The 14,069-nt window shown below is 37.6% G+C and overlaps 1 protein-coding gene across 5 annotated transcripts in view; it reads right to left on the bottom strand.

The window, feature by feature from the left end:
* CLEC16A (C-type lectin domain containing 16A) overlaps nucleotides 1-14,069 on the bottom strand; it is an 87,041-nt gene that overhangs the window by 30,192 nt on the left and 42,780 nt on the right. For all 5 annotated transcript variants that reach the window (XR_011329287.1, XM_069809944.1, XM_069809945.1 and 2 more), the window contains exon 18: nucleotides 11,745-11,865. Coding sequence is in view for 4 of the 5 variants with exons in the window: in XM_069809944.1 (XP_069666045.1) it covers nucleotides 11,745-11,865 (121 nt within the window). In the remaining variant the exon portion in view is untranslated. The remainder of the gene's footprint in view (nucleotides 1-11,744; nucleotides 11,866-14,069) is intronic.

Raw genomic sequence — 14,069 nt, 5'->3', positions numbered from 1 at the left:
TAAAAGATAACAATATATATTAAATGCATCAAAAGCTCTATCTAAATTTTTGATACAAAAGCGTATCTCTATTCGTATATATTTTATACATACACATCTAGAAGTGGTAACAGAGGTATAGATCTAATACATTCCTCCAGAAATTACTTTCTAATACCTAAATTGTTCCACCTTTTCCTTTATAACTGGAAAGCTTGAAGTTATTATCCATGTTTCTAGGCCATGGGAAAACAAGAATACAAGTGTCATTTATTCTGAACTGGCCTGTGAATTTAGGCATAAAACACCCAAAAATATTTGATTGTTTTGAAATGTGTAATGTTATATCCATCAGGGAATGAAAAACAGAAACTTTCTAATAGGAAGGACTGTAGCCAGGATTTAACTTCTCTGGAATTACAATTGATAACAAAGTGAATGTATTTCTACAATAAAATGGCAGACATGATCTCTGAATGTACACAATGGGGTAATACCTCTGCTTTACCCTGCTGTATTACTGTAACACTGCGCCAGCTGAAGTACACAGTTTTAAAGAAACAAGCTGAAAGCAACTTGAAAGACCATCACAACAAAAACTGACATGAAAATTACAAATACCCTTTTTTTTTTTAAAGCAAAAAGCTTAATAATTCAACTAATTTATTTTAAAATAAAACTAATTTATTTTACCTGGGAGGCAGGAAGATTTTAATCCACACATAAATAGTATAAACAGATAAGAAATTTAATACAGGGCCAAGTCTAATGGACAAAAGCTACAAATAGCAGCAGTTCCATGGTGAAAATAATTGCCTGATGAAACTACACAATTGGTATTCTGTTTCTCCACAAGGCAAAATTTCTAATCAAGAACTAACATTTTTCTAGGAGTACACTTTGGTTCAAACAGAACTAGCTTCACAGGAGTCATACGTAATGCACAGGATATATGCAATATTTTTTTCCAAGCCATAGAAACAGACTAAAATAAGTAAATCCCTATGAATATAGCTATTAACTGAGATGGAATTAATTCTCAAACAGTTGGTATGACTAAACAAGGATGGGCTTACTATACAGCCTATCCTCTATATCGCATAAACTCTTACAACTGAAGAGTTTTTTGAAGCAGTTTCAATAACAAGCATGAAGTGTCATGAGTGTTAATGAGCCCTTAAGGCTTTCAACAATTACAGATGCGTTTCAAAACCAGACTCTGGAACATGCCTGGTTACTTCTTAACTTGGGACTCTCTATTTATTGCCTCTTTCATTCTTTAATCCAATTAGTCCATCAATGTATTTATTTCAGATACAAATTCCTGGGACAGCAATATTCTTCTCAAGACCTGAAGTAACTGGACTTGGACCCCTCTGAATACGTAATGCGAGGTTGCTGAATTTTGTGGATAATCTATTGTGAGATTCTCAACATATAAGCCACAACACCAATTAGAGTCGTGAAGTTCTCAAATACTTGGTTTTGTCCAGTATTTATACAGTTTTTACTGCAAGCAGATGAAAATACTTGGAATTACTCCTGTACAAATTCAACTGCCTGACTACAAAAATGCAGTACTTAAGGTAAAAGAACTCAAAGGGCAGAAGTTGTTTTCCAGAGCAGAAAGTTTGCATTTTATATCTGACAAAGACTTAAAGTAAAGCATTACTGTAAAAGTTTATCAAAGGACAGAAAGGAAAATTACTCATTTATTAGGCAACTGTTACAGGAATCTTTTGAGTTTATACAACTGAATATACCCCATTTACATGACTGTTTCTAGTTCACAGCTGCTGAAGGGTTGTAAGCTACAGTCATCCTTTATGACAAAAACAGAAGAGAAAGTGTGGTTAAACACACTTCCAGTGAACTGATCTGAGAACACTTAGAGCTGTGCTATAAAACAGTTAGATACCCAACCACGTTTAGATGAAAGAATTTCAAGCCCAGTAAACTCCAGTACTATTGAAGTTTGATCTGGGGATTAAAGTGAACCACAGACTGAATGGATCACTGATGTGACAGTGCTGCAGAAAAGTGTAGTGTCATTTCTGAGATTAACAGCAATGCTTAACTTTTCCTCATACAAAATGAAGCTTGTAACCAGTTTGGACAGTACGCCTCCAAGACATGGATCCAAGATTTCTCTGGACTTTCTCCAAGAAAAATACAGCTTCTAGGAAATACAGCCTATGAAGGGGAGTTCAAAGACTTTAGCTGCTTGCAGCAAAGAAGATTTAAATTACGTGAAAATATTGCGTGAACACAGGCAACTATTTGCCTGGAAAGACTGTATTATATGAAGTCTTTACAAATGTAACAGCTACTTCAGGAGATGGTCTAAATGTACCTTACTGGCCTCAGGGCTTGATCTCTAATAATTTTATAATTTATAGTCATCACAATTCTAGAAATCATCTGCAGACACTAAAAACTCTTACAGAAAACTTTTAGCACTTTGTGTGTATAGCTGGCAGTCCAAGATAAGCATTAGGCTGCAGAGAGTTAATGTGCCACCTCCCACTTTACATAAAGAACTTCTAACAGCATGTAGCCTATTTGGTACAATATTCTGCTTTACTACTTACTATGATAGTCTTTAATTGCAAAGAACTTCAGAGTTAAAGTTTTGCACTTTAACAAAATGAGTTTATAGAGCAATATTCGATCCCTGACAGAAGTACAACAAATTCCCCAAATATACTCAGAGTTTACAAAGCCATTTCAAATTTTATGTAAGTCCTGTGAAACAATTATCTGCACCATACTCTCTATCCAAAATGTTTTTGACAACCTATGTTTTGATCACGTTGTTGAACAGTTTGAAATGAATTACTTCTGTTACTCTTCACGATAAACACCCTCTTTCAGAAAGGCTCAGAATTACTTTCTCACTATGTCTGCCATCTCTCTCTTGTCCAGTAGAAAGTCAGAATCTCAGTTCACGTACTAGTCCCTCTCCTCTTGGTCAGGACAGAATGCCACCACCCTTCTTGAACAGGGGAGCACTGTTGCCATTAGGAAAGAGCAGAAAAGAGCAAGAGTAACTGCTAGGAGTGACTTGAACACTCTGTTCATGCAAGAAATATGAACCACTTTAAAAGAAGAATTTCGCACCACCTGTTTCAGAATGGAATAGGTCTCAAAGACAGTTTTAATGCTAAAGACTTTTTATAAAAGAAAAAGACTATGTCAAGATTTACTGGACACAAAGGAAGATTCAGGAAGATGGCAAAGAGGTTTAAGATTACCTTGGAAAGAAGGGATAAAACAGAGAACTGTATACACATGAAGTGAGAAGGCAAGATAAACTGAGGAGAAACCCAGGGCACACATCTTAGAATGTGGTTTAAACCAAAGGACAAGTCATGTTAAAGTTGGCTTGGCTTGTGGTTGGTCCCCCCCCCCCTTTCTCTCTCCCCTGCCCCCACAAATGTGAGACGAAAAATATGAAAAAAATCTGTCTTTTAAAAATCACTTTAAAAACTCTTGTTGACATAAAGTATGTACAACCATCACTGTAAGTGTGGAGAAAAAAACCCCAATAATCAGACTGGATTTGAGTATACTCAAAGAAAAACCTAGTGGAAGAAAGTAGCTAACAAATACATTTACAAAAATAACATTTACTCTAGTAGCCATCACAGAATTTTGAGAGCACATCTTTTCCCCATTACTGTTCTTATTCAGAGGAAAAAAAATGAAAATAGCTGAAAATAAGGGACAACATATTATAAATGCTAATCACACACAGGGTACTGCAACCAAGCAGAAGCACGCTTGCTCCTAAAACTTATTTTCCTGTAAACACAAGACTACTGATTACCAGGCAGAGGGACTCTTTATTGCAGCACCATTTTCATGAATTGTCTCAAGATTGTCATGCTGCACTTCTGACAATATTATTTTTATTATTTAAATACCTTGATTATATTGTTTTTAAACAGATACCAAGTTATTAAATACAAATCTAGCATTTGCTCCTACCAGGCAGGTATAACTCCAAAAATATTTCAACCAGTACTTATAAATCTAAGAGAGAAAAGATGACTATCACAAGTAAAACATTAAATAATTAACTATCAGCAAACAAGCAAAACAGTACAATTAAGCTCTTTAACATTACCACCAATAAATATAAGATTTGAACACCATGCACAATACAGATGAGTTATGCCACCAAGTCCAGAAAAAATCTTGCCTCCTGATGATATTCAGGAACAAGTGGATGTTGGCATTTAAAAGGAGTATCTGTTAGAATTTCTTATAAAAGATGTGATTTCCTCTCAGATGCTTATCAAGTTTCAAGCATACTGAACATAATCCATTTTCTTGTACCATGTGTGCTAGTACTCACCAAGTTACTAGTGTAGATTAGTGAAAAAATTTAATTGTCAGAATATCATGAAACCTTCACACTCATCTCAAGTGTTTCATAACCATCTGGAAAATGCTCAAGACTAATGTTTACTAGTACCTACAGTGATGCAGGAAGACAAAACCAGATATGATATTCTCTTCTGCAAAGCATAAACCTAGAATGACTAGCTATTTTTGCTCAAACTGCATTTTTTCTTTTTAACATAAGTGTATATGTAATTCTTTCATAGAATCATAGAATTGTTTAGGTTGGAAAAGACCTTTAAGATCATCAAGTCCAACCATCAACCATGCCCACTAAACCATGTCCTGAAGTGCCTTGTCTACGCGTTTTTTGAACGCCCCCAGGGATGGTGACACCACCACTTCCCCGGGCAGCCTGTTCCAATGCCTGACGACCCTTTCAGTAAAGAATTTTTTCCTAATATTCAATCTAAACCTCCCCTGCCGCAACTTGAGGCCATTTCCTCTCGTCCTATCTCCAGCCACCTGACAGAAGAGACCAGCACCCACCTCACTACAACCTCCTTTCAGGTAGTTGAGGAGAGCCATAAGGTCTCCCCTCAGCCTCCTATTCTCCAGGCTGAGTAACCCCAGTTCCCTCAGTCCTCATAAGACTTGTGCTCCAGGCCCCTCACCAGCTTGGTTGCTCTTCTCGGGACACACTGCAGCACCTCAATGTCTTTCCTGTAGTGAGGGGCCCAAAACTGAACACAGGACTCGAGGTGCGGCCTCACCAGTGCCCAGTACAGGGGAACGACCACCTCCCTGCTCCTGCTGGCCACACTATTTCTGACACAGGCCAGGATGCCGTTGGCCTTCTTGGCCACCTGGACACACCGCTGGCTCATATTCAGCCATCTGTCAACCAGCACCCCCAGGTCTTTCTCTGCCGGGCAGCTTTCCAGCCACTCTTCCCCAAGCCTGTAGTGCTGCATGGGGCTGCTGTGACCGAAGTGCAGGACCCGGCACTTGGCCTTGTTGAACTTCATACAATTGGCCTCAGCCCATTGATCCAGCCTGTCCAGATCTCTCTGTAGAGCCTCCCTACCCTCGAGCAGATCAACCCTGCCTCCCAACTTGATGTCATCAGCAAACTTGATGAGGGTGCACTCAATCCCCTCGTCCAGATCATTGATAAAGATATTAAAGAGAACTGGCCCCAATACTGAGCCCTGGGGAACACCACTTGTGGCCGGCCGCCAACTGGATTTCACCCCATTCACCACAACCCTCTGGGCTTGTCCATCCAGCCAGCTTTTCACCCAGCGAAGAGTACACCTGCCTAAGCCACGAGCTGCCAGCTTCTCGATGAGTATGCCGTGAGAGACAGTGTCAAAGGCCTTGCTGAAGTCCAGGTAGACAACATCCACAGCCTTTCCCCCATCCACTAGGCAGGTCACCCGGTCATAGGAGGAGATCAGGTTGGTCAAGCAGGACCTGCCTTTCATGAACCCATGCTGGCTGGGCCTGATCCCCTGGTTGTCCTGCACATGCCGTGTGAGTGCACTCAAGATGAACCACTCCATAATCTTCCCCAATACTGAGGTCAGGCTGACAGGCCCGTAGTTCCCCAGATCCTCCCTCCAACCCTTCTTGTATATGGGCATTTCATATATATGTGTGCATGTGCGCATGTATAAGAAGCATTTAAACAGATGTCTTTAAGAAGATATTTTGGTCTCTTAAATGCATTATAAAAATATTAGAGAATTATACAGGAAAATAAGCTGTCATTTCAATGTATCTAAAAACACACGATTCTGCAGCAAATGAGAACCGAAAAAAGCTTCATTTTCAGCTTGTAATCAGTATCGGGGTTTTAACAGTGGCATAAAGTTCAGAGAGATCAGTTTTCAAATCAGTAGATCTAATTCACTGATGGTTGCTTGGACATTATGAAAACAATGTCAAAAGTTAAACACCTTCTTACAGAAAGCATCTAGCTGTGACATTACAGAGAAAAATTTGAACTGTGTTGTTTAAGCTGTACATAAACTTCAGTGTCTGAGGGATGACAACATCGAACTGGAGAAGCGCTAGTCTGATTATGTTATTTCACTGTTACTGTAAGGCTCTGTGCGAGAGAAATCACACACTCAACTGCCAAATCTCTCAACTGGACAGAATCAGTAATGAATCCTGAATATGACAATCCAGAGAGAAAATCAGAATAACTTCTGTGGAGAAAACTTTTCTGAGAGGAAGTATCTGCAGAAGCATGAGGAATGACAAAGACCTTGTTTTACATTCGGGTCTCCATAACAGGACAGTAGCCTGGGAACAGTTGTATTTTTTATGAGCAAAAGTATGCCTGTCTTGCTCTGAAATAATCTCTTTTTAAGCCAAAACCTCACTTTTAAAGTGAGAAGGAAATGTCACTCATTCACCTCTGATGAAGGCTTAGCAACTGTGCAGTCTAAAACCTCCAAAGCATCTGTTAAACTTGGAAAATCCCAGCATTTCACTCACAGAAGTGTCATTATTTAGGAAATCAGGGGAATGGAGATCAGTCTGTTATACAGCATTACACTTCACAGACTAAGCAACTGAAAGACTGCAGAAGCATTTGCATCAAGAATGCAACAAATCAAGCATCTACCTAGGTGTTCCCACAAAGTACACTTAACTGAAATTAGAGGATGTCTCTCTGGTCATACACCTGCACTACATTTTGGCTTACTCTCTTTTCCTCAAATATTACAACATATCAAGGAACAAGATAGACAAACCACAAACATCAGTACTTTGGAAAGAAAACTTAACAAAATCCTCTTTTAGCATACTAAACATAGTCTTGCAATTAAGTTATTTAAAAATATTCATAAGAATTAAAAGCTAAAAATTTTAGTGTTATCTACCCACAGTGAAATCTGGTACTAAACGATAGCAGGAAGCTTTCATTTGCCTAGGCAGTTTATGTTCAGATTAAATGCTACTTATGCAAATAAATTGAACTAAGTTTCATTTTCCTGACCACAGCATACTGTTCATGTTCACTGAACAGACCTGCAAAGTAAATGGATAAGGACTCAAAAGATAAGTTATATTCCTTGGAAGATATATAATAGAAGAAAAATTTATATGCCCTATGATAAAACCTCTTATCAACATCTGCAATTACCTATTTGTGAGGAGTAAAGATGATGAAGGTAGTGGTATCCAATAACAAGATGAGAAGCAGTGAGCACAAACTGAAATACAGGAAATTCCATGAAAACATTGCGGGGGGGGGGGGGGGGGGAGGGGGGAGGAACCCCAAAATCCCACACGACTTTTTTATTGTGAAGGTGGTCAAACACTGAAGCGGGTTGCCCAGCAATGCTGCAAAATCTCCATCCTTGACAATATGCAAAATCTGACTGGTAAGAGCCCTGCGCAACATGCTCTAGCTGACCCTGTTTTGAGCACAGGGGTTAGACTAGATGATCTCCCAAGGTTCCTTCCAACCTCAATTATTCTATGATAAATTTTCCTCAAATCTTATTAAAAAAATGTTGACTATGATGGCCTTATAAAGCCTGCATATTTGATAGAGACAGAGTGAATAAGGAGACTTAACTATAATGTTCCTTTTTTCAGTTTTAGCACAGCAATAATGGCTTTAAATGTATCAACATTTATCTCTTGGCCATGGCATTTAAAATGTTGTCACTAACAGAATCAGCAGCCTGAAACCAAGCACCGAGGCTGTTAGTTTGAGCTGCCAGTGAACTTCACACGAACAGTGAGCTGCTGAAGATGAAAGAAGCCACCCACATGAGACACCTACAAACTCACATGCAGTCTAAGGCAGGCAGTTATTACATAATATGTGAGTGCTTCAAAACTATTTACAGTAAAAAACAATACTGAAAAGTAACAGTATATATCATTCTGGTGGCAGCATACCGAGCAATATGGAATGAACCTTCTGTGAAATACCTGACTAATTTCTAAACATACAGTCATATATAGCGCTGACAACCTTGCAACTACACTTAAAGGTTTACAATGAACATATGCACATCAAAAAATTAAAATGCTTCTTTACAAGAAACTTTAACCTTTCTCATCAAGCTCCCATAAAACACCGGCATTGCATTCAAAGCACCATTTTGATAAGGTGAGTTTTGCCAGATCTTTCACAATCAAAGCAGTAGCTGAAATAATTACTGGATCTTGTTAAACCTCTACTCCTTCTTGACAATAGATGTATATGAATGAGCATAACCACTGGAGGCATCTCAATGTTCAGAAAAATTTTAAAAGCATTGTAATAATATTTTTGATCTAACAAATTTTCCTCAATCTATATCTCCAAAGTGATAATTAAAGAAAGGCACACAATTATAATTTTTTGGATCATGTTTTGCCAACTGCTAAGTCTCCTCCCAAGATACTGCACCTATGCAACGGTGTGTATCCTGTTTGATTTATGCTGAAAAACTGATACTCTTGTCTGTTTTTCTTGGGCAATGAAAAGACTTGAACTAGAAACTATGTCTTTATGCTACCACACACACTAGAACTTCACCACTGGACTACGGTCACTTCAGGTAGTTTAAGTAACAATAGCAGTAATATGCAGTTTACAAAGTGTTACCAACTGAACTACATAAACTGATGCACACGTAAGTGGGGAACTTCACTCAAAGGCCCCAGTGAATGCAGAGTATTTGCTAGTAGCCTTAAAAATATTAAAATTAAAAATCACAAACCAACTCTGATGACTTTGAATGAAGAGTGGGCCGTGTTGTAGATGGGAAGAAGCGACAGAGGGGAAAAAAAGTAAACATCCCAAGGAAAAGGTTAAACACCCCCCTCCCCCCCAGAACAAAAGAGGGGGGAAAAAACCCAGCTAACACCAACCCCATAATCACGGATACTCAGCAAGTTACTTGATAAAACCAAATATTATCTATTTGCGGTGAGAGTCAGATCCAAATACCTGTATCTGTGCTACACAGTATTCTTTTAGCAATTTACTGACAAGAAGTGCTCCTCCCAAGGAAACACTTGAAACATTTTGTGGAGATACCAGTGCCACTTCTTTGGAACAGGTCTAACACCTGTTGACTTGATGAAATAAGTCTATGACTTTCTAGCTAACCAGGAAAAAAAAAAGTGTTTTGAAGCCAGCATATGAAACTCCACATCAGGCACTGATTGTACAAGACAGATTCTGACTCAAAGACAGAATATGAGACCACTCAACAGGAAGGGCTTTTTACAGCCTTTTTCAGTTTAATTCGGTTTTTGGAAATAGGCTAGAACTCTGTTCAAAATTTTGAGATACCAGAGCGACTGACTCACTCCTTCTTCAGATACAGGCTGTTTTCACCAATAGTAGGGTAAGCGATGTGTTTAACTGAACTTCTGTAACTCTGCCAGCTGTAGAAAAATTTTTGTTTACTCATAAATGCTGGGGTGTATGGAAAGAGTCATGCTTTGAAAAATCTATGGCTGTAATTACCTATTGTCCAAAAATAAAGACTAAAACCTTCTGTGAAAAGGTAAGAAAACAGTGAATACACTAAGCCACAGAACTGCCACCATTATGTGGATACTCTGTTTAAACTTAAATATGTAACACCACCACACATATTCATACTGCTTATAAAGTCTATCATCTGCACTAGATGTTTACTAAACAGTATCTCAGGAGTGTACCTGGAGCTACCAAAACATCTCTGCAAAAGATTCAGGTTTAACCCTGATGTAATCTGTAACAGCTTCCCATCTGTCCACAGAATATAAACACATAGACGTATATTTGTGCATTCAGACATTTTGAAAGTCCTATATCGATCCTGCTGCCTTCTGATCTATGTCATTCCAAAAGCTGGTTTGGTAGTTAACACCTAGTTGGTAAAAAAAAGCAGTGATCTTAATTCTTAATTAAAAAATTTAATTAAAAAAAAAATCAGCTCAAGTTAATGACTAAATTTCTAAAATATATTATCTGGGAAAAAATATCCTCTTTTCAAACATTCCAGTAACAGTAACACACAATGAGCAGCAGGGATGCATAACACCTCTAGTTTTGAGTGACATGTCCTCTTCCAGAAGAAGCAGTTTAGAGAGGTTTCTTTTGTAAAAATAAACTCAGTTGCTGAAGTCTACACTAATGAGAACTTGTTTTTCTCCTCCAATGAAGGATGGATCTGCTGTCCCAAACTTTAAGTGTGTTAAAAATTGTAACTGCTCTTCTCAGTGAGTTCCTGGTTTTGTAATCAAAGAGCTACCAGCATACGGCAATATGCTTAATTCAAACTGTATGACAAAAAAATTAGAGTGAGTATAGCCTGGCAGATTCTTATCTACAAAACGGTTTCTAAGCACTATTCCACACTTTTGAGTCTGTTTGCTTTTATACTGCAGTTGTGAGACTTCTTGAATGCTTTCCTGTCACATCAGGCGATAAACACTGTAGTTAAGAATTCCACATTTGATAGCAATAAAACATTCATTGTAGAATAGTCTGCAGATTAAAAAGACAAGCTAGAAATCACTAGCTAGAAATCCATGAGCTCTTCTAAAAAAGAGCACTGGGAAAGATGTTGTACTGTTTAGTAACACATAAGGTCATCTAGAGATGTATTAATTTACCATCAAAATATACAAGTATATTGAATTTGCAGACAAATAGCCTACTTCATGATTCTATTCTTTCCAACTTCTTTGTTTCTTCAGTATGAAGAGTGCAGTAGTATTCTATGGTAATGCAGAAAGAAGGTACTTTGCCTTTACTTCATAAGAAGTACCACTTCATATCACAAGGTCATTCTGGACATTACAAACCAATTCCCCTCAGGAATAGCTCAGCATCCTGTTCAACTATGGCAGTAAAAGCTTCCACACACCAACTTTAAAATGACAGAAGAGATGTGAAGAAAAAGAACTCCAGGGCAAGGGGACACATGATGACAACCAAGGCCCCATATCGGTAAAACAGCACAGTGTAGCTGTTGAAGTAATTACCTCCAGTCTCTTCAAGTTCATGGATGGTTTAAGCGCATTTTGAATAGGTGAAAGCAGAATAGAAGAAAATCCTCCTAGGATCAGTTCATTTAGAAAACTAACACAGCAGGGAACCAGATGAAGGACTCTGAAACCTTTACATGCTAATATTTAAACTCTGGAATATTTATTAACAGTCTCTTTAAAAAAAAAAACAACAACAAAAACAAAAACACAAAAAAAACCCCAAACCAAAAAAACCCACAAAAACCAACAAACCACAAGAAGTGTTCTAAATCCAGTAGAAGACAAACTTAATACGATCATCCTTGGTAGTCACTTATACAAGATAACTATTTTGGAGTTTTAACTTTAAAAAAAAGCCAGCAATTTTTCCATGTCATAGACATAGACATTTGGGAAATTGAGGGACTACTTACTCAAGTCAAGAACATCATCTGTCTTTATCAGATCTTCCTCCCTTGTGAGTGGTAACTGAGTTTCTGGCTCATCTTGCAAGTGCAGTGATAGTGAACGGAGCATAAAGAAAACTCTGATTGCCTTCAGAAATTAAAAAAAATTAGATTAAAATACTGCTGCATTCAACAGTACACGTTTTAACAGAATCTTACAAACATATACTCGCTTTTACAACCCCTGAGTTTGTTGTCATGCAGTAAATCTGCTTTTTAAATTGAGAAAGTAGACCGTAATTTCAAAGTTAAAAAAAGGATATGGAAGAAGTTGAAACATGCTTCTTATTTTCAATGAAGCAGCAGCAGCAGAGCTTTTATCCCACTGGCACACTTACATAGATTGTGACTGATAGGCAAATGATTACAGGAGCTGTTTAAGTAAAAACAACAATCTTGGATTATTTTTTTTTAAAAACATTATTTTAAGACTGATTGTATTTACAATACCTATATGCTCCAGACAACTATACAACCAACCTTCAGAGACTCTCACATTTTGAACTTAAAACAGCAATAAATTTTCTGGCTGAGTCTAGCTAAGATGTCTACAAGTTTAAGAGAAAACAGTGGGGATTTTTGAGTTTTAAATTTGCTGTGTTCATCAAAACTAACCATGTGCAATACAGCATTCTCTGACAAATTCATCTATAGTCTCAGAAGGTCTACATCAGGGCAAAGCATTCTGAAAGCTCCACCAGTCCCAAGGAACTTTCAACAGCTACTCTGTGAAATTAATATTCTTGTTTTGATTTAGAAATTAATGACATATGGTGTGCAAAGACTAGATAAAGTGCCAAAGAACAATCATCATTTTATTAGTCACATTTTGAAAGGCACCATTTATAATCCTCTTCCACTACAAGAACTGTATTTTCAGTATAGCAAATGAAAAAATCATTTTTTATTACTTCCGGTGTTTTGTTTTTTAAAACAGTTTCCTACATAGTAATTCTGTGGCATACTGTAAATTATCAGCTGCCTTACAGTAAAAGTATTGAGTTCATGGAACAGCTGCAGTGCCCAGGAACTGCCAGATTGCAGGAAGTATTAGGAAAACAAATCTAAACTGCTTTAAAGCAAAACCCTTCACCCCTCTATTTTTAAAATCAACTGAACTGTGGCTCCTGTGAACCAGAAATGCGAGCGCTTGGCCAGCTATCATACTGGTGGTGCTTTCAGAAACCTTTGGCAGAACAGGGACGAAGAGAGGAAAGTCATGTATCTGGCTCTTCCATGAATTGACACCAGAGCAGATGAATTTGGTATGCTGTTGAAATCTAATAGGGCAATATGATTATTTGGAGCAAAGAATGTCAAGGGTATCTAGCAAAAATACAGTATTAACACTACCTTATGAATAACAGCAGAGTCATTTTATCATGGGAGATGATCTCTCCCATATAGACAGATTGCATTCTAATGCATTGTGGATTTTACTGAAATTAAATAGGTTTACTATAAAGCAGTTTCACTACCAGATGCTTCAAGAAGAATTCATAGTATTAGGTTTAAAATTTTCCAAATTCAATCAAGAACAGTAACATCCTTGCATTTTTGGTAATCCAAAAGTCAAACCCAAAAATGTTTGTTTGTTTTTTTTTTAATTCAGAGGGCAGGCATCACTCAGCCTGCTTTCACTTATTTTCCCCTCAATTGTCTTTCCCTCCTAGACACAGCATTAATTTCCCTCACATACATTCCCTATAAAACTAATGTCACTCATCTCCAAACATGTAATCACTTTTACTGCAGAATAATCTACAGGAGTAGGGAAGAAAATCAGAACTTTAGCCTTTGCAAGAAAAAAATAATAAACAAGAACATCAGGTGAAAAAGGAACTACACTCTGCTTCCTACAATAGCCCTCAGTTTGCTAGCAATATCAATATAAACCCAAAAGCATGTGATTTGTGGCTTCCTACAATTATTTTATAACTATTAGATCTCAAAACAGCAGAGCAGTTCAGTAGCCTAGAAATTTTTTTCAGCTGACTTTGTTTTCTTGGTTAGGTAGGAACAAATATGAACTGCTATCTACATTAAAAAACTACACATTACAATGAGGTATACTTTGCGCTGATTCCTCCATCTATATACACATACTATGTGCAAAGAAATAGTAATTTGCAGGGAAACCAACCATATCTTATTACATTCCCATGAAATAGCATTCTCACAGCTAGTTCAAAATCTTCTCTCAAAGTCTTTGCTTGCTATGTACTCCGAGGTGCAGAGTTTGGGACCCATACTGTTCATTACTTCCCAAATAAGCATGTAAATGAGTTTGCA

The sequence above is a fragment of the Haliaeetus albicilla genome, chromosome 22 (assembly GCF_947461875.1).
Source record: "Haliaeetus albicilla chromosome 22, bHalAlb1.1, whole genome shotgun sequence".
Taxonomy (NCBI): domain Eukaryota; kingdom Metazoa; phylum Chordata; class Aves; order Accipitriformes; family Accipitridae; genus Haliaeetus; species Haliaeetus albicilla.
This window is presented reverse-complemented; position numbering and strand designations above follow the sequence as displayed.